The following is a 24,277-nucleotide window of genomic DNA, read 5'->3' as shown; positions in this document are numbered from 1 at the left end:
TGTTTGTTCTGGTTGGTTCTTTTCTTGTCAGATAACTTTGCTTACTCTTCTGTCATCCTAAGCACAGTAGAGAGAGTCCTGACCCAGTCTGTCCCCATCCTAACTGCTGTGGAAAATTTATGGTTGTTTTCTGTTTTACTGTTGAGTTTGGGTCTTTTTATTTAACTAGATGCACTGAGTTCCTTATGGAAAACTAGATATCCCAAAAGGTGTTTTCAAACCAGCAGGCTCTAGTGTTCTTTCACTTCTTCAATGGACAATTTAACTACACAGTTTTCTACATCCAGAATCAGATAATCCAGGGGAGAAGCAAGTCCTTCCCATGACTTACTCATCTTCATAAATGAAAATGTGAGCAGGCTCGTCTATCAGTTCTTTGAAAAGCAGCTCTTCAGAGTTGTTTACCCTCCTCCTTTCTGATTCATGGTGTGAATGCCCTCCACAGGTTTCATCAGTCCTTGACCTGCGCTAGACTCCCAAGTGTTCAGTGCATAGCCCCAGACAGGCCTCACCATTCTAGTTTTTCACACTTGTTTTATGGACTATATTTGAAGGCTCTCTCCTTCCTTAGCCCTTAGTTTTTGCATAAATATCAAATTTCACTGCCATAGTCAAGCCCCAGACACTTCACATGAAACATGGCAAGCAGACAGGACTTCTGCTGTGAAGATGTGGGGCAGTGACTATCGGGGTCACTCTGTGGACTAGTGCCATTCACTTCATGCCTCTCCACAGGCGTGGCTTTTACTACTCTATTGTATCAGCTGTAAATGAATGCGCACATCACCTCTTACCACAGTGTTCTGTTGTGGTGAACCAAACCTTTTGTTCCCTCCATTGTTGTATGTGCTCTGAGTATTGAATTGAGCGAAGGTCTTCAGGCTTGACAGAGAGTGCCTTGACCCGCTGAGCCCCAAACCAGATTATTTTTAAAGTGAATCGTGAATTTCAAGAGGAAATCCTTTCATTTTGATAGATAGTGTTAGTGTTTTCTTTTTCTAACTGTCCAATTCGTTATTTTACTTTTATTACAGAATTAACTGGGTATGTCCTCTAGGCCAATTCCTACTTTACTATAGGACTTAAGAACCATGCTTTCGAATACTCAGCATCTCTTTGGAGTATTGTGGTGCAAGAGGCTCTGTCATTGAAAGCAGTTTCTTTGGTAAACACTCACAGAGTTGAAGTGGCTGGTGAGTCTGCTGAACCAGAATTGGAAGTAGCTTTGGAGTCCTTTATTTTTTTATTCTGACTTTTCCCCTCCAGTCTGGGACTCTGTATTAAAAAACTAGTCCTTCGCCTTCTTAAGATTCATTTTAAGGTCAAGAAAGTTTAATTTTGAGTGTACCGAGAACCCTTTAAAACCAAGTCTCTTGGAGTTAAGTATAATGACTCTTCATGATCATGATAACAGATTTAAAACCTAGCTTCAGTGCACATATATGTCATAGTGTGTGGAGCTCTGCGTGATGAACTCTCCAGTCAGCATGGACTGTGAGGGTACCTACACGTACATACACACAAATAATAACTTTTTTTTTTTTTTTTTGGTTTTTCGAGACAGGGTTTCTCTGTAGCTTTGGAGCCTGTCCTGGAACTCCCTTTGTAGACCAGGCTGGCAGATAATAACTTTTTTAAAAAATCAGTACGGTGGAGAGAGAGATGATGGCTCAGCGCTTAAGAGCACTGGCTACTCTTCCAGAGGACCCAGGTTCAATTCCCAGAATGCACACGGCAACTCAGAGCTATCTGTAACTCCAGTTCCAGGGAATCTGACACCTTCTCACCAAAGCACATAAAATAAATTGTAATAAATTATTTTTTAAAAAATGCAATAAAGAACACATATTACTGTAGTCTTGTCGTCTCAAGAAACTGCCTATTTTGAATTTGCTCTCCCCAGACATAAACTTGGCTTAGTTGACCTGTTGAGAGGGCAGTGAAAAAAGTAGTCAAGGGGAGCTTTTGACTTAGGGGAGTCTTTGAAAATATGATGTGGTTTTGAAAAGAATTTGAAGGAGACAGAATAATTCAGACAAAACCAAGATGCATTGTTGAGAAGAAAATAGCAAATAGTGATACATCTCACTGGGAAATAGAATTGGATCCTACAGTGCGACCAGGTAGCAGTGAACCTTCACAGCCAGGAAGCTGTCCCCCTGGTTCTATGGGGACATTTCAGTTCCCCTATAGAAAAATGACATCTTCTCATTTTCATGCCACTGTGCTTGTGCTGAGAAACAAAGGGTGTAGGCACTGTCTGTGTGATCGTGTTTCCAGTGTGATGGTTGCCAGAGGAAGGGTGTACCAGGAAGTAACGGAAGAGAGTAAGTGATGTGCAGAAATGGTGCTCTTTTGAACAGACCTTCTCAGAAGGAGAGAGTTTTCCATGGCTGAGTTTAATCAAATATGGAGTTCAGTTCAGGTATTTTCTCAAGAAATGCCCATTGCTAGAGCAATATTGGCACGTGGTGTCTGTGACTGGGTGTGACTAAGTGGCTCCCATGTACCAAGTCACCACAATCAGAAAGGAAGCAGTAGTGTTTCCAAGAATTCCATTCTAGGGGCCATTTTCAAGTAGTCTGTCAGAGAATGGTAAGAGGGTGCCTTCTTGCCCAGCTCCCAGAGTGTGCTCCATTTCCCCATCCTGCTGCAGCCTGCTTCAGAGGAAGCCACATTTATGCTGGGTCACATAGGCAGTTTAAAAATGTTTAGTATTTCTCTGTATGCGCATGGTGTGTTGTATGGAGGGAGGTCAGAAGGCAGCTTTGGAGTTGTTCTCTCATTTCACATTCGTTCTGGGGATCCAGCTCAGGTTGCCAGTCTTGTGCAACAAACACTTTACCCACTGAGCTATCTCACCAGCCCCAGATAGGCAATTTTTTTAAAAATGGATTTTCTATTTAAAAATGAATAAAATGAATAAGAAATTTATTTCCTTCCTTCTGTTTGGTTTGGTTTTGGTTTTTCAAGACAGGGTTTCTCCATATAACAGCCCTGGCTGTCCTGGAATTCACTCTATAGACCAGGCTGGCCTACAGAGGTCCACCTTTCTATAAACTCTCCCCCCTCCCCTCGTGCTGGGGCTAAATGTGTGTACTACTACGCATTTGAAGAAATTCCTTATGAGGGCTGAGAGGAAACACATTATATTTTTTTGAGAATAGGTTTTTGCTACCTCAAAACTCATAGGTAAGTCACCAGTGAGCCCAGAAATTCAGCTTTCTCCACCTCCCAGCACTAGAATTACAAGCGTGTGCCCAGCATGGGCTCTTGGGATTAAACTCAGATCCTGTGATTGGAAAGCAGGCACTTTACTGACTTGCTGTCTTCTTAGGCCCCTACACTACCTACTTTAGGTGTTTTCCAAAGGGCAGAGAGCCTGTGTTGGGGGAGAGCAACTCCTACATTCGGTAGCGGCATACTATCTGCATGTGGAACAATAACTTTGAAAGTTCATTGAACAGCATGTGTTGAGATGTGCACCAATTGGTTACTTGTTGGTGATCATGCCAGAGACCACATAGAAACAGCAGTCTTTGTGAGGCCTTACTTCCTTTGGTAAAGGCTCTCAAGAGGGCACAGATAAAAAGCAGGATGGACAAGAGGGTGACAAGCTAAACCAGAAGAAAATAACCCTAACAATAGCAGAGACTGAAAGAATAGCAAGGATATTTGTGATGAGAGTGATTTGGATTATATCAAGAACGTTTGGCTTTTTCCAAGGAGATAGAAGTTTTAAATACCACAGTTTGTTTGAGCTGTTATTTGCCAAACTTACCCAACCATAAGACCTGGGATTCTTGTTCAGAAACACAGGTCTACATCTTCCCAATCTTTCTCAAATGCCTAGGGGAAAAGCATTTTCAACAAGTACTCCAGGTGTAGTAGGAGCGGCCGGCCGCTTCCCACCTCCCAGCTCCCAGCCACCGGCTAGCTTTACCCAAAATAATTACATGGAAACTGTATTCTTTTAAACACCGCCTGGCCCATTCATTTCAGCCTCTTTTGGCTAATTCTCACAGCTTGCTTTAACCCATATTTAGTAATCTGTGTAGCACCACGAGGTGGTGGCTTACCGAGAAATATCTTAACCTGCGTCCATCTTGGAGAAGAGAGCTAAAGCGTCCGCCTCACTGCTTTCTTCCTCCCAGCATCCTGTTCTGTTTACTCCGCCTACCTAATTTTCTGTCCTATCAAAGGGCCAAGGCGGTTTCTTTATTAATCAATGAAAGTAACACATAGACAGATGACCCTCCTCCATCACTCCAGGTGATTTATATTCTTAGCCAAATTTAGGAAACACCAATTTAAGCCAATTCAGTAAGTCTTATTGTTGACAAGTTGTTACAATTTTACACTAATGTGTTATGGAATTTTAATGTATGAATAATAGAAAGTACTGTGCTATGTGGCAATGGGAGTATGATAAATATTCATGTTGACAGGCTGTCACATGTTAGAATGAATGGCTTATCCTTTGTGTAGAATATCCCCATATTGTGAATGAATTAAGTTCCATAATGGAGAAGACCCATTCAAAACGAGCAGTGTTTATGCTCCTGACAGCCACCTCTGGCTCCCTCCTCCAACTCCTCCCCACTCCGTTCCACCCCCTTTCTCTTTCTCTCACCCTGTTTTGCTTGTATTTTCCTTTCTTCCTCTTATTTCTTCCTTTACGCCTCAGAAAGTGCAGTTCTACATGACCCTAAGGCCTCAGGCATGCTTAGAGTTTGCTGAGTGTGAAGTGCACAGCGGGACAGATGCCAGGCCTCTGTTCCATTAGCTCCGAAGCTTGATTTTTTTTTTTTTTTCCAGTTCTCACTTGTGTTAACTTACATTGGCCCTAACTTGACAATATTTCCTACTTGGTTCTAAATCTGATCTCTTGATTTTCTGTGCCAGCTTCCAAGCCAAATGACCCTTCCTAGTAAAGGCCTCATCTTCAGTAGCTCTTTATCCCAGTCTGTAAGTTAAATGTTTTCAGTTACTTCTCCATGAGTACCTTTAGCCCAGGGGCTCAGTATCATAGCTGCAATAAACCCAAAGATTTTGAGCATAAAACTAAACACACAGTTGTGGGATCATGGTTTTCTTGTTTTGCATCCCTATCCTAGGTGCTTTCTAGTTTGTAGATTGTCTAATCGGTACACTCTTAGTATATTCAATATTTACTGCCCATTCTTTTTCCCCTTGTGGGAATGTACATTTTCAGAGGAGACTTCTATCTAACAATAGATACTTAAATATGCTTTAAAGTCCTGAAGCTTCTCCAGCTGTCTTAGTGTAGTTCATGTCATGGGTTTTATCCAAGGCTAATAAAGTTGTACCTAATTCTGCTGCTGAATGAAGTTCCAAACCTCTGCTTGTTGTTTAATTTTTAAATAACTGGAATGTGTTGGAGCTGGAAAAATGGCTCAACAGTTGAGTTCTTGCTGCTCTTCCAGAGACTCCAGGTTCAGGATCTGATGTCCTCTTCTGGCCTCTGCAAGAACCCACACAAGCAGGGCAGGCACACATACACACATGCACACGCACAATAGAAAATAAATGTTAAAAAACAAAATGTAGACTAGGATTCTTGCTTTAAAAAACATAAACCATTATAAACTTTGAAAAAGTATATGATATCAGAGTGAAGCAATTCAGAAAGCAAAGACAAGAGAGTTACTGCAAGTTCAAGGCCAGCCAGGGTACCTAGAAGATTTAATACTATCTAGGCGAGACAGAAGCACTTAGCTGAGGGAGCAGATCCCTGCTAGGACTACCAGAATACAGAATGGCACCAAGTGACCGAATTTCTGCTGAACACTTCACAGTTCGTAGACGCAAGAGCAGATGCCACAGCTTTTCTCTTCAGGAGAAAAGTCCTTTGTAAAAAGGACTCATAGTCTACTGGTTTCTCTCACTCGCCCTTGGGCGCATTCCATCCTGGCCTTTCTAATCTCTTTGCAGGGCTCTTCCTTCTGCCTCCTTGTTTTCTCTTGTGAGCATCTTTTCAGACTCAAATAGTAACCAGGACAGCCAGCTGGGCATTAGAGACTGGCTATCAAAGTCGGGCAGACTGGGCTTTTGTTCTAGTCACAGAAGGTAAGAGTTGTATTTGCTTGGCTCTAGATGGCCCTTTGGTCCCACGGTCTGCTCCATGTCCCAGCATAGACTTCTCACACACTGTAAGCACGTGTGCTGGTGAGGTGATTGGTGCACCACTAGAGAAGCACACACCTCACTTCCCTCTCTGTCAGGCCTTCTTTCTTGCCTCTTGTTAAGACTTGGAAACTTCTCCTACTTCAGGGATCAGAACAGCTTAAATTAGACCATCATCTGGAAGATAGCAGCCTTTCCTTGATAGTTTCTTCCTCTTTCTATCTTTTATTCATCCTACTCCTTATTCACTAATTGGGATAAAGCTATTTCAAAGGAGTTTTGTCCCAGGAATTGGTTACAGATTCTCAACTGCTGATTCTGCCCCTCTCGAAGTTCTAGCCCCAAAGCAAAACCACTTCTTTCTGTCCCCTCGCCCCCATTTCTAGCTCTTCTCTGGACACTGACCAAAATCCTAGATACCTTCCCCTGGCACTCATCCCTCTTCTGTGAGCATTCCCCACACCATGCGCAGCTGCTTACTGACCCGGTTGCTGAACACGCCTGCTTTCTTGAACCCTAGCTCTAAAGGCATGGCTCCTCCTCTTCTCCATTGCCCCCTCCCCACTGCCGCCAAGATCACCTGCTTGCCTGCCCTGTGGTTTCTCTCTCAAACCAATAATACGGTCCTGAAGCTTTAGGGGGAGGGAGACTCCTCCCAGCTGTCGCCTCTACCTGTGTGCATATTGCTTTATTCTTGCTTGTAACTGTCTCTTGCCATCATATAACCCATCCTTCTGGGAAATAATGTTCTAGGACAAGCTTCTCTCCCTCCTTTGCCTTGAAGTTGTTTGAGAAATTGGCAGTGCATGTTTGTGCATAATCCCATTATCCATCTTATTCTATACACAGTCTGTAGCTATTGCATGGCTCCCTTTTTTCCCTTTTTCTTTGTTTTTTTTGTTTGTTTGGTTTTGGTTTTGGTTTTTGGTTTTCCGAGAGTAGGTTTGGAACCTGTCCTGGAGCTCACTCTGTAGATCAGGCTGACCTCAAGCTCATAGAGATCCATCTGTCTCTGCTTCCCGAGTGCTGGGATTAAAGGCCTGTACCACCACCACCCAGCTGTAGTAATAAGGGCGGCGGCGGGGCTGCGTTCTCAGCACCCCCAGCCGCCTTCCCGGCTAGCTTATGCCCCAAAATAATAACACACAAACTGTATTCATTTAATTACTGCTTGGCCCATTCTCTTCTAGGCTAATTCTCACGTATTAATTTAGCCCATTTCTAATCATCTGTGTATGGCACCCTAAGGTGCACTTACCGGGAAGATTCTAGCCTATGTCCATCCTGGGTCGGAGCTTCATCCCAGGAGCAGGGCATGGCGTCTCTCTCAGGCGTCTTCTCCCGAGAGAAGAGCTGTCCAGACTCTGACCTCACTTCCTCTTCCTCCCAGCATTTTGTTCTGTTTACTCCACCCACAGGGCCAAGCAGTTTCTTTATTGGCCAATGACCTTCCTCCATCACCCAGCTCCCTTTTCTTCCTTTTAAGACAAGATCACTCACTGACCTGGAACTTGGCGAATAGACTAGACTGGCTGTTCAGGGAACCCCAAGGATCCTTTCATCTCTGTGTCCCCAGTCCTCAGCTACATTTAGTCCTCCTGGTTGAAGACTGACCCTTAGGGCCACCTTGCTTTTGAGAAGTGTGCCTTAACTTCTGTCTGGGTAACCGCTCTTGCTGTTTTGGAACTCAGAGTTCCTCCTGCTTCTGCCTCTGCCTCCTGAGTGCTGGGTTTAAAGGCATGCACTGCCATCACCCAGATAATTTTGTAAAACCCATTTTGTAAGACTTCTAGAATGTCGTTGGTTACCAAGGAAAGACAAAACTTTGAAAAGTTGAAGAATGTGAAAGGTACTTTATATGTTTTTATTTTGTACCAAATTTCAAAAGACAAATACTACAGTGGCAGATACTGAAAGTACGAATTACCATTCAAGGCTGAATTTAGGTAAAAATGTTTATTTTTAAAGTTTTGAACAGAAACTTTTGGCTAAGCCATGCAAGTGTGTATCCACCCTACTGACAGAAGACTGTTGAGACCCTGAGCCGTGGCACTGCAGCTGAGTGACTGCAGTGGCTGCTCAGACCTACAGTGGCCCTTCCACATTGAATCTTGATCGCGAGCAGTGTTTCCCAGCAACCGTGAAATGACCTTCTTGTCTTACTTCATTACAGATTTGTCCGATATGTGCAGCGTTACCTGGAGGCGATCCTAATCATGTCACAGATGACTTCGCAGCTCATCTGACACTTGAACACAGAGCCCCTAGAGATTTAATATCCTTCCAGAAGGTGGCATGTGAGGGCTTGTTGGTGATGTTGGTTGATTGTTTTTAAGAATCGTATTCTCAAAGGGAAAAAAAACTAATCTTCAAGTTATTTTTATTTACTTGACCTTTTCATAAAAGCGACTTTTTTTTTTTTTTTTTGCCGGGCAGTGATGGCACAATCCTTTAATCCCAGCACTTCGGAGGCAGAGGCAGGCGGATCTCTGAGTTCAAGGCCAGCCTGGTCTACAGAGCTAGTTCCAGGATAGGCTCCAAAGCTACAGAGAAACCTTGTCTCAAACCCCCCCCCCCCAAAAAAAAAAAAGAAAGAAAAAGAAAAAGTGACTTTTGTAGACATTCTTCGGCTTTCAGGTTATAATTTGTCTTCTAAATCTGTCATCCACTAGATTTCTATTCACATTCAAAGTGCCTCACCTTTCTGTCTGCCAGACTTTCCTTCCCATTCCATAGTCCAGGCTTGGACTTACTGGGAGCAAACTGGTGGTTGTTGTTTCCATCTGTAGCTCTGATTCTTGCTCACAGTTGCCAGTTTCCTAATTGGAGATGCAACTTCTTAGGGGAAAGTGGACATTAACAGAAAGATGAAGAAGATGGAACAAACCTGAGAAATTAGAAGCCTAAGCCAGCTTAGAGACTAGCAATAAGTGGACAGTAGGCGCATTGGGACCTCCCCACCGTGTGCAGAACACACCAAAAGCAGAGGTCTTTGTAGAACTGGTTGACCTCTGACTCACAGATCCACCTGCCTCTGCTCCCTGAGCTCTGAGATTTAAAGGCATGTGTCTTCACACCCACCAGATTTTTTTTTTAAATAAGAGTGAAAAAATTGGAGCTAGAAATGTGGCTCAGTAGTTAAGAGCACTAGCTAGCTACTCTTTGTGGACTCGGGTTCAATTTCTAGCATCCACATGGGAGCCTACAACCATCTGTTACTGTCGACCTCCATGGGCAAGAGACATGCGCATGTACACAGACATCCATGCAGGCAAAACACCCGTACGTACATGAATTCCCTCCCCAGCCCCTACCCCTGAGACACGGTTTCTCTGTGTAACTGCCCTTGCTGTCCTGGACTTTGTAGACCAGGCTGGCCTTGAACTCAGAGTTCCACCTGCTTCTGCCCTGCCTCTATCTCCTGAGTGCTGGGATTAAAGGCATGCACTGCCATCACCCAGCTAAATGGGGAAAAAATATCAAACCTATATTTTAAGCCTTCTAGAATGCCTAGAATGCCTTTGGTTACCAAGGAAGGACAAGATTTTGAAAAGTGGAAGAATGTGAAAGGTACTTCATATGTTTTTATTTTTTTACCAAATTTCAAAAGACAAATACTGTAGTGGCAGGTACTGAAATCACGAGGAGTTTCAGATGCCTCCATCATCGTGATGTTCTGGTTTTTACCACCAGTGTCTAGAGTGACTGGACAGCAGTCATTTCCTCACCGTCGATGGACTTCTTCCTAAAATTGCCATTCCCACCCAACACCCTCTTAGGAGTGGCCCTATCCGATGGATGAACTTCTGTAGACCCCATGCTCATCCCGAGGGCCAGGAGACCCTGTGCATTGAACTGCCTTAGGCAGGGCTGCTCACCCAGTCCTTAAATGACTTCAGAACTAACAGCCAAGAAGCCAGCAAGGAAATTGCCATTATAAAGTTGTTGCTTGCCTCTGGAAATACAAGATTGTTGATTGGTTTTTCGAGACAGAGTTTTTCTCAAACTCAATCTGTATACCAGGCTGGCCTTGAACTCACAAAGATCCTCTATGGTGCTGGGATTAAAGGCTTGAGCCACTACTGTCTAGGTTTGGTTTGGTTTGGTTTGTCTTTTTTTTTCTTTCTTTTTTTTTTTTTTTTTTTTGACAGCTTTTTGCTACACATGACCTTATGTTTAACTCTCATTCAACTCTTGAGAAGCCTGAGGCTTCTAGAGTCTGCTTGAAGAGTGTCGTGTTAATCTGTATGTTTAATGGTACACCAGTATTTTCTGTTTAGCAGCAGCACTGGGAATAAGTGACAGAGATTAACGCTGACATAGAAACTAGCTTTCATCTACAGAATTTAGATTATTCAGCTTGTTCTTTTTCATTGTAGAAGATAATGTGTTTCACGAGCTGTTTACTGATAGATAAAATTCAACATTAATATCGTGTTAGGAATTTGACCAAGTGTCTCTTTTGACCTTGTTCTGGCAGTGTTCAGGTCTAGAACCTGGGAGAAAGTTAATGGCTTTCAGCACACACGAAATTCATACGTTGCTTTTTTCTATTTGATTGTATTTGTTGTTGTTGTTGTTGTTGTTGTTTTTTTACTCGTCTTCCTGCCTTAGCCTCCTAAGAGTTAGGGTTATAGGCATGTATTACCATGCCCCATTTATACCTGTTGCTTTATATTTGAGTATCTTTTTTTAGGGTTAACATGCCTCATAGAGTTGAAACTTCTATATTCTAAGATAAAGGTGCTATTTTAAACTGCTTACAATTTAGGAATTCCCAGCTAGCAAGAGCTCAAATGTTTGTTGTCTCTTCTTTTTGTAAAATATTCTTTCCTTAACTGTTGAGTTACGATGAATCGAGTGGTGTTCGGCATGTACGTAGAATGTTTCACCCCGGCCGGGGGCTGGGAGGCCCCCGTGCGCGTAGATCAAACATGCACTTTACTAGCAGCTCCACTGGCGGGCTCTCCTCCTCGCAGAGCTCCTACTCTCCCAGCAGTAGAGAAGCCATGGATCCTATAGCTGGTAAGTTGTTTGCACTTCTTAGTGGCAAGGGCAGGGCATGGGGAGCTCCTTTAGAGATGTTTTTGTGTGGTGTGTGTTCTACTTTAGCACTTGGTCCTGCGCTTGCATCCCTCCAAATATTTAAAAGTCTGACCTTTGTAAGTGGGTGGTGTGAGGGAGTCCGTGTGTTACTGCCTTTATCTAAGAGGTTAGGGGAGAAAATGACACAGAAGAAGGTCTCTAGGAAAGATTTCAGAGTGAAGAAGGCCTCCAGAATTCCATCTCAAGGACCAAGGAACTCAGTTGCCTCTTCTTGGAGGAAAGTAGGAATGAGTATCCTGGTTTGAGACCTTTATTGTTGTAGAACGTACTAAAAGATGATGCTGCAACAATATGAGCAGCTCCACTAAAACAAAAGTCTGGGTTGAATAGAGCAGAGTCAAGCTCTGTGGGTGGGGAGGACTGGCCTTGCAGAACAATGACAAGTGTTCTGGAACAGCAGCATCCAAGGATACTAGCAAGGCAGAAGCCAGAATGTAAGGCCATGCTTAGAAATGTCCTGGGCTCTGGGATTTCACCCTTGTAATTCCTCTGGTTAAATGATCAGAGATGAGTGGATGCTGATGACGGGTACTAGACCCTGTTCTGAGAGCTGGAACTAGAGTAAACAGAGGCTTGACCCTGCATTCATGCTGCTTCAGTTAAGAGGTCTTGGTTATGATCACACTTGTAGGTGGATCTTCAGTCTAAATAAGTAGTGTAGGTGTACTTTATGTAATAATGTTCTCCTAAGTTCTGCTTAAAGCAGGCATAATTGTATGTTGGAATTGGGTCCCTGGGTCATGAGTATGTTCCACTGTTCACAGCACTTGATTTTCTCCACTGAAAGAGTGACATGTAGCTCTTGGTTTTCCTGAGTCAAGTTGATCAGTTGTCTATATTTCCATTGGCAGAGCTGTTATCTCAGTTATCAGGAGTGAGACGTTCTGCAGGAGGACAGCTTAACTCTTCAGGCCCTTCCGCTTCTCAGTTGCAACAATTGCAGATGCAGCTGCAACTTGAGCGGCAGCATGCGCAGGCAGCACGGCAACAACTGGAGACAGCTCGCAACGCAAGCCGGCGCACTAACACAAGCAGCGTCACCACTACAATCACACAGTCCACGGCCACAGCCAACACAACCAACACGGAGAACAGCCAGCAGGCTCTCCAGAACTCCCAGTTCCTATTAACAAGGTATTTCTTTACTGTCATAGATGGGTTGGAGAAATAAGGTTTCGTTAGCACTGTCCAGTCTAGTAAGCTGTCTCTTTTTATGTATATAAATACATCTGCTTAAAAACTCTACCTTTGGGGGCTGGAGAGATGGCTCAGTGGTTAAGAGCATTGCCTGCTCTTCCAAAGGTCCTGAGTTCAACTCCCAGGAACCACATGGTGGCTCACAACCATCTGTAATGGGGTCTGGTTCCCTTTTCTGGCCTATAGGCACACATGTAGACAGAATATTGTATACATAATAAATGACAAATAAATAAATGCTCTACCTTTGGGCCGGGCAGTGGTGGCTCATGCCTTTAATCCCAGTACTCGGGAGGCAGAGGCAGGCAGATCTCTGTGAATTGGGGGCCAGCCTGATCTAAAAGTGAGTTCCAGGACAGCTAGGGCTGTTACACAGAAAGACCCTGTCTCAAAAAACAAAACAAAATAGAAAAACCCAAAAGCTCTGCGTTTGATCAGACCATTACAACTCACAGTCCTTCAGTAAAAATCCCGTATTTAAATATTTTCCAGGAACATGGAAAACTAATATTTCAGATAAATATGTTGATCTTTGTGTTCATAAGTTATAGATCATCGTTGAAAATCTTTTCCTTTCTTGTACTTCACTTAACGGTTAAAACAATGTTGTTTGTGTTAATATGTTCTTTATCATCTAAATATATTTTGTAATTAATGTTGTTTGTGATTTTCCACTAGAGGCTACTTAGATGTATCAGAAAGAACAAAAGAGGGTTAAGGAGATGGCTCAGTGGGTAGAGTATTTACTGCATCAGCCTGAGAAACTAAGTTCAGATCCCAGCACCCATAAACAGTAGTATGTTTCTGTTATCCCAGCCCCAGGAGGTCGAAGGATCCTGGGGTGCTCACTGACCACCAGCCTAGGCAGTTGAGAAGCTTCAGATCTAATTGAGAAACGGTGTCTTGAAGAGTAAGGTAGAGAGCATTAGAGATGCCCAGTGCCAACTTGGCCTTCACAAACTGAGCGGTTGTAATGCATACACATACATACCACATATACAGATATGCACAAGAACAAAAGCATTCATAATATGGAGGTTTTCTTTTAGGACTTCCCAAAGTTATATTTAAATTCTTAAAGTTAGTACCCCAAATTAACTTTTAAAAATGGCTTATCAGGGTATCAGTAATACTCAGTCCATACAGTGAAATCTCATTACACTGACTGAAGTTTTGTGCTTCTAAAGCTGCAGTGGAGAGTTGGGCTGTGGCTCTGTTACAGAGTGCTTGCCTAGCGTGCACAGTGCTGCAGTCTGTAATCGGAGCACTGGCCTCCAATGCCAGCGCGCAGAAAGGTCAAGGATAGCTTCCCACATTGTGAGTTGATGGCCAGTCTGGAAAACTACCAAAGGGACTAGACAGGTGACTTTGAGTACTTGGGTATAAATCTTTTTACTGCATGAAAACCAGTCCATGAAAAACTTAATTTGGAATTATCTTGGTAAAGTGGAGGCAAGAAGACCAGGAGTTGAAGGTCGTCCTCCGCTATCTAATGAGTCTGACTACATGAGAGTCAAGTCTGTGAACTACAGTGTGTACAATTCTTTGGGACCTTAGAAGAAACTGTTATCATTTCATCTCCCACTTAAATCACCTGCATAGGTAGGAATACTGTGTTGACATAGAATGACAAGTGTTTGGGGACTCCAGAGCTCCAACTTTGGTACTTAATACATTTAGCCTTTCCCCCGGTTTTTTCGAGACAGGGTTTCTCTGTGTAGCTTTGGAGCCTATCCTGGAACTAGCTCTTGTAGACCAGGCTGGCCTCGAACTCACAGAGATCCGCCTGCCTCTGCCTCTGAAATACTGGGATTAAAGGCGTACCACTACTGCCCAGCAATCCCAGCATTCTGAAGGTAAAGGCAGGAAAATAAAGAATTCGGGATAATCCTTGGTAACAGTAGTTAGAGGCCAAATTCAAGTTTATTTGTTGTTTGGAGTTTGAGATATTAGCATATGTAATCTTGAACCAGGAAAGCAACTGCAGTATCTGCAGGGGTGTCTGCTCTATGGGCGGATTCCATGTGATGTGTGCATTTTATCCTGGAACTGACTGTAGGGACACATGTTTTCCAGGGAGGTCAAAGATAGTTGACATGTTAAGAATTGGTCGAGTGTTTAAGTCAGGATTCTATCTCTTGATAATGACCAGCTAGTTTAGCTAACCCTAGTTTGAAGATCTTATGTTGAACAGTTCTTTCTGAGTCTCAAACAAAACTGACTTGTAGATTTTTATCTGCCCCTCAAGAATTAGGCCTTTTTTTTTTCTACTTCTTCAAAGTTGGAACAGTATTGAGTTTGAATGCTTTCCAACAGCCAAGGCTTCTCTTGACGTCCCTAGTTCATTTGACACTATGTCTGCTCTCTCCCTGTATCTCTGTTACAGATTAGACTTCTAGATCCCTCCCCACACCGACCAAAGCTTTTCCAAAGCTGAGAACATAGGAAACAAGTCAGCCCATAGCACTTTGACAGTCGGGTTGGGAATGCGTAGCCGTCACTCAGACTCCAATCAATCTGCTAGTTCTCCCTGTGACGTTAAAGTTCTCCTTTCAGCATGGTTTTCGTGGCGTTTGGGTGACTGCCCCCACATACTTTATCCCCTTTGAGCTCTGTAGTTCAGTTTTTCCCTTATCCGAGCCACAGATCTCATCATTCCCTGGTAGTGTTTAACTGAGACTTTGAGCAAGTTAGCTAATCTCTGCTTGAGTTTCCGCTTCCTGTAAAATGATAAATCGCTACCGCTGGGGCCAGAGTTGGGCCTGCTGTCAGTCACGTGTGCTTCCTCTGTGATGTGGGGTGCCCTACAGACAGCAGGAGCGGGTGCCAGTGGGCGAGCTGCCCAGGGGGCAGTGTGAGCTGGCCTGTGTTCTTAGGAAGGAATGCCTGTCATGTGTGCGTCCTCGGCCCTCACTGCCTAATCCTCTCTGTTCTGCTCCTTTCCTGACCCAGTGCTGCAGCTACTTGCTTTCCTTGGCACTGAAACTGGAGAAGAATAAGATCAATGCTGATGCTAAGCAAATTTTCCCATAGTTGTTTGGGGTTTTTTGTGTTTGGATATTTTTGTTTGTTTTTCAAGACAGGGTTTCTCTGTAACTTTATGGAGCCTGTCCTGGAACTCACTTTGTAGACCAGGCTGACCTCAAGCTCATAGAGATCTGCCTGCCTCTGTCTCTCGAGTGCTGGGATTAAAGGCCTCCGCCACCACTGCCTGGCCCCACAGGTAAAATAAGATTAGGATATCTTAATGGATCTTCCCAAGCATAGGGTCTGTCAGAAGCAGATTTGTTTGTTTTCAGAGAGGTTTCCATCAGGTCTTTCTCCAGAGGTAGACTAGACTGTCGGCTGGTTTTTATTTCTGTGTTTGCTTGAACCCATTGAACACAGATTTGCAAGCCAGGAGGAACATGACTTCCACAGTGGGGGATCTATCTACACAAGACTGAGACCAGAACGTTTGCTCATTCCATGCAAACTGTAGAACTTGGCCTCACCATGCGTTAGTCTTTGACTTTACCAATACAGTCTTTCTTCTTACCTGTACAGGTTGAATGATCCCAAAATGTCTGAAGCAGAGCGCCAGTCCATGGAAAGCGAGCGTGCAGACCGCAGCCTGTTTGTCCAGGAGCTCCTTCTGTCCACATTAGTGCGTGAAGAGAGCTCGTCCTCAGATGAGGACGAGCGGGGGGAGATGGCAGATTTTGGTGCTATGGGCTGTGTAGATATTATGCCTTTAGATGTTGCTTTAGAAAACCTAAATTTAAAAGAGAGTAATAAAGGAAATGAGCCTCCACCACCTCCTCTTTGATGACCTCCCCACTCGCAGACAATGTCCTCTGTGCTGTATTTGCCAATGAAAGTGGACAACAGCTATCCTGGGTTTGTTTGGTGATTGTAATTTCAGGTCTGTCACTCTTGTTACATTGTGTACATTCAAAAGGAAGAAAGAAAATATATATGATAATCATTTCCACTTAACTAATTTTTACTTCTAGCAGGTAAATGTAGGTAGCAGTGCAGGGTGATCTCTGCTTCCTGTACCTTGACATGCAAAAGGCTGTCCTAATACTCCACATTCAAACTGAAGAGGAAATTGAAATCTCTAATGAAGCTGCTGTGTGTATTTATGAATATTAATGAATAAAAACTGCTTGGATGGTTTACCTAACTACTGCATGAGGTTTTTTGCAGCGTGCATGAGTTTCAGTGACCTTGTTATTTAAGAAAAATTAAATACAAGGAGTAAAACTTAAGAAATAAAATTTAAAAAAATAAAGTACAAAGCCCAAAGCTTTTCCAACATTATTCAGTGGTTACAGGGCAGAGTAGCTTTTGAATAATTTCTGCCTGACTCACCCTTATACATGTGCCTCCTACGGACAAAGCCAGCTCTACAGTGAAACCTGGGGGTCCTAGCCAGGTGTGGCACTTGGCTGTGTGACTGTCCTGTTGCCTGTTAACCATCTTGTTTCTGTGGAGCCCAGCCTGTCTAGCTCGTCAGTAGAAGACAACAGTAAAGGCGGGTGTGCTGCAGGGCATCTCTGTGCCCTTTAAACAGATATCATTTGTATTTGTTGGAAGTTTTTACTTTTTGTGGTTGTTTAAAATTTTTTGATTGTTAAACTTGTTCATTCAGGTGTAGATTAATTTCATTTATTGACTATTCAGCAAAGTTAACCTGAATTATGTTGTCATGTTTTTAAGAATCTCACATTCTCAATCATACTTTGCGTTATTTATGTATTTGTAGTTTGCTGAGACAGATCAGTATCAGGGGAGCCCTGAGGACTTGCCTTCCCAGGTTTTGTCAACCAAATTCTTAATCCTAATTTTAGCACCTTTTATTTATTGTTTTTTTTTCCTGGCATAAAAAGTAAAGCCTTTTAATTGAATCATGCCACCTATATGCCTATTATTAATCCTGTGTGTTAAAAAAAAAATAGAGCCTTCTTGGGTTGTTAGGGGGTTTGGAGGATGGGTGCTTTTTATTTCAGTTTTTCACACTAGCTCCAGAAAGGGACAGCGGGGCTGAGGATGGGGGCAGTTTTTGCAATGTAAATTTAGAACTTTTAAAAAAGGTGCACAGCTTCTGATAAATTTCTAACTATACTTAACCTAATCATGTCTGGCTCCAGTCCTCTTCCCTGAGAGCACTTCTTTCTGTTGCTCTCCTCTCTCCGCCATCTTGTCCTTCCCTCTCTTTTTCTTCATGACAAGCATACAGACTTGAACCCCTGGGTGTTCTCAAGAACTGTGAAGTCCATGTTCATCCAAATGTACCAAAAACCAGAAGTCACCCTACATGTCTAAGAAACTGTTGCTTCTCCTCGAACACTTGAGACTCTGCCGGCTGCACATCCAGTGGCTGTCTTGGTTGGTCTCGGGATGGGATGCTCTGAAGGGAAAGCCTTGTGCCAGGCTTCTGTTATACTAGAAGTCAGGTCTAGTGGGATTTTCTCTTCTCGTTGGTTGCTGAGGAGCTTGAGAAGTCCATTTCCCCGCTGTGGTCATTTCAGGAGCACCTGCACATCACTTACATTTCAATAAAGTGTTTTCAAGACTGTTGGCCACTTGATTTCTTTGGTGTTGAATTAAGCTAACCATTATTCAGAGGTTTGTTTTTTTTAACATCTCAAATGCGGTATTTTTTGTTTTATTTATTTTATTTTTTTACTTTTTGTGCTAACGGAGACTGTGGTTTGCGTGTGAGGAAGAGTAACTAACTGCCGGTTGTGTGCTCACCCTCTTCTGCACAAATTCTGGGAAATCCGAAAATCCTCCTTTTTTCAGCTTGGTTCTAGGGAACAGCTAAAAGGTTTTTCGGGGCAGTTTAATTTAGAAGGTGGATTTAACCCTTCAGAAGGCCTAGCAGTCCATAAGGTTTCATCTCATGTAGAATATTGTATATTAATTGTTTTTATCAGATATTTTCCAAATACCTCACCTCATCCTGTATGTAACCAATAGTAATGTATTATTTTAGGATAGAAAAACACAGATTATCAATATAAAATATATTTAAGCCCTTGGAATTCTCGTGTCCTTTTTCTTTAGTTCCTGAATCCTCATATTGTGGGATGTAGTACTTGACTAAACAGGTTGCATCATTCTGCAGGAAGGGACAGGCTCCCGTTTTGAGAGCTCTTTGCTGTGAGTTTGGAGATCCATGAGATAAATGTAGTCCTCCTACAGTTTTTTACTTCACTTCCTGTTTGGAATTAATTCTGCTCAAGATGTCCAAGAAGGAGCTTAATTTTATGATTTGTAAAAGCCAAAAATATGTAGACTTCAGAGTGTGTCTGTCATGTCCTTGTGCCTTTGTGTGGTTTGCAGGGTGGACTGCAGTGCACCGAGACTCCCACTCACCCTGAACGCCTGGACCTTGTGAAGCGACCCTGTGGGCAACCATAGGGAGTGTAGAACTTGGAGCATGGTGTTGACTCTTCTCATGGTTTCGGTTCTTTTTCTCATCGACTTTCCTAAAATTATTCAACTCTAAGGAGTAGAGGACAGGTAGAAATGGCTACAACAGTGGATGGAATCCAGCGTCTGTAGGTGGCTCTGCGTAAGATCCAAGTCTGTGCTGGCTGCAGTGGAATTCAGCGTCTGTAGGTGGCATCGCTATTTTGTTTCACTTTAATTTTCAGGATTAGGACCTAGACTTGCTAAACCAAATACTCAGGTGGTGGTTGGTTTGTTTTTGGATTAGTTGGGTGGTTTCATTTGTTTCTTGGAATGCATCTTGATTCCTTTTGTTTGGAGATATGGTTAGATGTAACTCAGAGTAGCTGAGGACTTTGAGAGGCATTCTCTGTCGATCAGGCTGGCCTCAAACTCAGAGATCTACTTGCCTCTGTCTCCACCCCCTGAGTGTTGGGATTAAACCACACTGGCCAAAGTAATGGATTCTTCTGTAAGAAATACTCATGACCTCCAAATATAGTTTGGGATAGCCTGTGCCTTCTCAGCCCTTCATTTTCCCCTCTTGATATTTAAGTGTGGCACTTTTCATTAGTAGCTAATAGGTTTTTAAAGGTCACCAAGCCTCTTGGGTCTTCTGATCTGTGGAAAGAAGAATTGAGTTCTCTGGCTAGGTCCTAGCTAGTTCCCAGGAGAAAACTGGATATGACAACGGAGTCCACTCTCTGCATTGTTCCTGCTGAGAAAGGCAGACATCAGGCCTTCATAGTCCTGCTTAAGGTAATAAAGAAGTGAAGGTAGATGGGGACTGGAGTGGTATAGATAGAAGAGGGTAAAGTAGGAGAAAGGGTTAGTGGTCATGTTGGAGATTGAAGCCTTGGGACTTTGGGAGCGGGATCCCTGCAGCGGCAGGGGCTCACTGTAAAGATGTCACCTGTGATTGGCATCTGATGCAGGTGTTGAGCTCTGGTGTGCATTAAGGCATCCCTAGTATGATGGAGAGCATCAACCCTAATAGTTCTCAAACATATATCCACTCTGTGCAGGGAAAACAGTAGCGTTGTCAACTAATGCAACCTAACCACAGTTTGGGGGACACATTGGTCCCATATGCAGTTTCTTCCTGAAACTGCCCTCCAGATTGGTTTTAACTAAACAGTCCTGCCTGGGCCACCACATGCATCCACCTTGTTTTAGTTAGATTTTTTGAGACACCCTCCCAAAGTAAGCCAGGACTCTACACCCCTTGCAAAAATCATTAATGCTTGCAGAAAGTAATGGTTGTGCCTGGTCTCAGCCTCATGCTCCAAGATGGGACATGGGGGAATGTTAACCAGTTCAGAAATAGCGTTGTGTCCAGTTGAGTGGGAAAGTTAGGATAGAGCACAAGACTGCAGCCATACTCTGGTTAGGTGTGGCAGTGTGGAACTGGCATCAAGCAGCCCCATTAGCTCATGGCTTTTCTGTTTTGCTTTCAGAACAGTGTAAAAATCTAATTTCTTTTTTATGTTGGCCGCAGACATGACAGGTACCTTTCCGTCTTTGTCCTAAAACCTTGGTTCCACCAGCTAAAGTCCCTCCCCCAGTCCGTCCACACTCTAAGGAATCCTTTTGCAAACAGATACTATGATTCAGAGGCCAGCGAATCACTTCGTTTGAGGCTAGCCTGGTCTACATAGTTCCAGGTAGGTCAGGGCCACATGGTGAGGCCCTATGTTAGGTGATGAAAATTTGTTGTCTACCTGCCAGAATGACCTCTGCACATGAGGTGTTTGGCTGGGTAGTGGTTCAATTGGTTTTCTTAACTACTGCAATGATTTGGTTGGAAGGATCCATTGAGTCTGGTTTTGTGCCCCAGTGGCTCCTGACTGCAGATGGTGGGCAAGTGTTTTATGAGCCGTGCTCAGTCTCATGCACATAATCTGAGGTTGCTTCCTGCAGGCCTGGGCGGTGGCTATTCTAAGAGCAGTTCAGTTTTTCTTGTAGGTTTTTGTTTTGTTTTGTTTTTATTTTTCAAGACAAGGTTTCTCTGTAGCTTTGGAGCCTGTCCTGGAACTAGCTCTTGTAGATCAGGCTGGCCTCGAACTCAGAGAGATTCACCTGCCTCTGCCTCCCGAGTGCTGGGATTAAAGGCATCGCTACTACCGCCCGGTTTGTGGGGTGGGGGGTTGTTGTTTTGTTTTGTTTTGTTTTGTTTTTTGAAACATGATCTTACCATGTAGCAGAATCGGGGTTCCCTTGTATGTTTCAGAAGAGGGGGGAGGTTCCATGCCACGTGGTTGATGAGAAGTCCATAGCATGGGCTGTAGTCAAGCTGTCACTGATTCCATGTATCCATCACCTAAGTTGTGGAGCCCATCACCTTATGTCTTATATCAGTACCTTATGTCTGGGATCAGAGCCTAGACAATCCGCTCTGAAGGAGGAAGGAGGCACAGCTGCGGAAGGCAGGACCTGAGCAATGTCGGGTCTGGGTTCTAGCAGTGTGATTTTCACTGGTACATGTGGACTCTTCACCTGATTGGCCCCAACCCCACCTCAGACTCACTAGGGTACTTGTCCAGCAGCAGCCCTGGGGTCAGACTCTGCGCATGGCTGTTTTACGTTGCCCTCAGCCTGTGCAACATCAGACAGAGGTGGGCTGGGCTAAATGATGATTCCACTAATCCTATAGTTTCTAGAACAGTAAAACAAATAATTGCTTTCCACAGCCTAGCATACTGTTGGGAGGGGGATGCTGTCAGCATAATTACAGCCATTTTAGGCACCGTTTGGTGAAGTACTTAGTGTTTAGATGCATGTAAATCCTGTGACCAGGTGTTAGCAGGTGCTGCTCGGGATGGAACTCAGCTGGAGACGTTATGAACAATGATGGTGTCAACACAAGCAGTGGTGGCACACGCCTTTAATCCCAGCACCCAGGCAGGCAGATCTCTGTGAGTTCAAGGCCAGCCTCATCTACAGAGCTAGTTCCAGGACAGCCAGGTCTATGCACAGAAACCTTGTCTCAGAACACAAAACAAAAAGCAAAAACAACAAAAGTGTTCCTCACCTCAATAGGGATAAAAGGCAGCTTATTCTGGAACTAAATATGAGTGGCTACAGCGCAAGAACTCAGGCTCACGTCACTTCAAATCGCATGTTCCACAGTGTTACAGGAGTTACAGAACGCTGCATCTTCCTGCATGCACCTCCCAAGGGCTGGGAATCCCAACGTGCACCGTGGTGCTGAGGGAGGACACTGAGTTTTGTGTGTGATAGGCAAGCATTCTACCAGTGAACCCCAGCCCCCAAATCCCCTGTAAGTGTTCCAAAAGGCCCCATTTTACAACATAGGTTAGGGGACCACCTCTGGTATGTGTGGGGCAACTCCAGATGTCTCGTGACATGAGCGAATGTGGCCATAGTCTGGTCTGATGAGTCTTGGTAGAGGAACCCGATTTCCTGTGGCAAAGGCAAACTCAACAGTCTTGGTCCCTGAGGTGCTTCTTGGCTGTCTCCCCATCCTGTGGGAACCTGTGGTGAGGCCCTTTCTCCTTCACATCCTTGGCCTAAAGAAGCCTAGCACTTTCCCGTTCAGCCCCCCTTGAAGTGTCTGTAGCTCCCCAGGGTCTATGATAACCCCGGGCAGCAGTTGAATGCCAACTTGCAGACCTGGGGACACCAAGACCTGGCACCATGCTGATTTTGGCTCAGTCTGTACAATCCAGTCAGAGTGGACTCCTAGTCTTCTTACAGCCCCATCTGGGAAAGTGTCACCAACCAACAACAATGGCACTGGTGTCCCCATGGCTCTGATAACCACCACACGGTTGGCTTGAAAAGGCTTTACACTGTCCGGCGATTGCGGTGGTGGCATGTGCCTTTAATCCCAGCACTCAGGAAGCAGAGGCGGGTGGATCTCTGTGAGTCCAAGGCCAGCCTCGTCTACAAAGCTAGTTCCAGGACTAGTAGGGCTATTACGCAAAGAAACCATCTCGAAAAATGAAAAAAAGAAAAAGAAAAAAAGATTTAGTTGGGATAAAAACAAGAAATAGACACTCCCACATCTAAGGGGTTCCCAGGAAGTGTGACTCAAGTCTAAGGGAAGTCTCTGGCCTGTGACCTGGAGTAACAGGTGGTTCTAGAAAACAGGATTCTCTCTGATGTTCTCTCTGACCTCTTCAAAATGCACGTGCGTGCGTGTGTGTGTGTGTGTGTGTAAATGTGTATTTGTGAATGTGTGTCTGTGTGCCTGAATATAAGCATGTTTGGGTGCTTGTATGTGTGTGCATGTGTATATATATGTTTGTGTGTGCATCTGTGTATTTATATTGATGTATGTGCCTGCGTGCATCTGTGTATTTTATATTCATGTACATATGTGCATATGTGTGCGCATGCCCACACACAAGCATGTGAAGGCCAGAGGTTCACATAGTTTATCTTGCTCTATCTCTATCATCCTTTATCTTTATTGATTTGGAAGCAGTCTCACTGAACCTGGAGCTCACTGATTTGTCTAGGCTAACTTTTTCTTTTTTTGAGACAGATTCTTTTTCTTTCTACCCCTGGTTTAGCCTGAAATTCCTTGTGTAGACCAGGCTGGCCTCATATTCACAGAGATCCAGCTACCTCTGCCTCTTGAGTGCTAGGGGTTAAAAGCATGCCCCACCATGCTTGGTCCCATGCCTGGCTTTCTATGTGACCGATGGACCGAACACAATGTTTATATGGCCTCGGCCCTTCCATTCAAAGTGAATCTGAGGGATGGAGAGATGGCTCAGTGGCTAAGAGCATTGATCACTCTCACGGAGGACCCAAGTTCAATCCCCAGTGCCCATCTGGTGGTTCACAACCCCCTGTACCTCTATTTCTGGAGATACAATACCTTCCATGGGCACGAGGCATATACACAGTGCACAGATATAAATACAGGCAAAATGTCCATACACATAAATTAACTTAATAAAGATGGGTGAGAGGCGTGTTCCAAACCCACGCAGAAAGCACCAAGCTATTCTAGCCGCTCTTGACAAGGAAGTGGCCTGGTGTTGAACCCCAGTCCTTTTTGCAGTTTGCTCAGTGCTGAGGTGCGAGACCCAGGAAGATCCGCTCGTTTCAGACAAGATGGGATTAAGCACTGCATCTCCGACCAAAACTTAAGATGCATTATCTTACTTCATACTTTCGATGAACCTGGTATCGCATCAGTTTTGAAAGAATGTAGCTGAGGTTCAGGGAGGTCAAAGAGTCTGTCCCTCCAGGTTGCTGTCTGAGGCCCAGAGGGCCATCTCCCAGCAAGGTAAACATAAATTTGGGAGATTAAACAGGATGAAGTTCAAAGATCTGGCCACATGGGGGCAGTGTATCAACGTGAGCTAGACAAGCAACCTTGTCCTGCTTCTGGCTTTGAAAGCCAGTGGGC

At 44.0% G+C, this 24,277-nt stretch overlaps 1 protein-coding gene across 2 annotated transcripts in view; it reads left to right on the top strand.

Moving 5' to 3' along the window:
• Kcmf1 (potassium channel modulatory factor 1) overlaps positions 1-16,618 on the top strand; it is a 63,098-nt gene extending 46,480 nt beyond the window's left edge. For both annotated transcript variants that reach the window (XM_041637815.1, XM_041637823.1), the window contains exons 4-7: positions 8,321-8,422; positions 10,998-11,172; positions 12,105-12,387; positions 15,997-16,618. In XM_041637815.1, coding sequence (XP_041493749.1) covers positions 8,321-8,422; positions 10,998-11,172; positions 12,105-12,387; positions 15,997-16,258 — 822 coding nt within the window. In that variant the 3' untranslated portion in view covers positions 16,259-16,618. The remainder of the gene's footprint in view (positions 1-8,320; positions 8,423-10,997; positions 11,173-12,104; positions 12,388-15,996) is intronic.
• The last annotated feature ends 7,659 nt before the right edge of the window (positions 16,619-24,277 follow it).

This window comes from Microtus oregoni, unplaced genomic scaffold (assembly GCF_018167655.1).
Source record: "Microtus oregoni isolate MIOR12 unplaced genomic scaffold, Mior012 000002F_ref0000024, whole genome shotgun sequence".
Taxonomy (NCBI): Eukaryota; Metazoa; Chordata; class Mammalia; order Rodentia; family Cricetidae; genus Microtus; species Microtus oregoni.
This window is presented reverse-complemented; position numbering and strand designations above follow the sequence as displayed.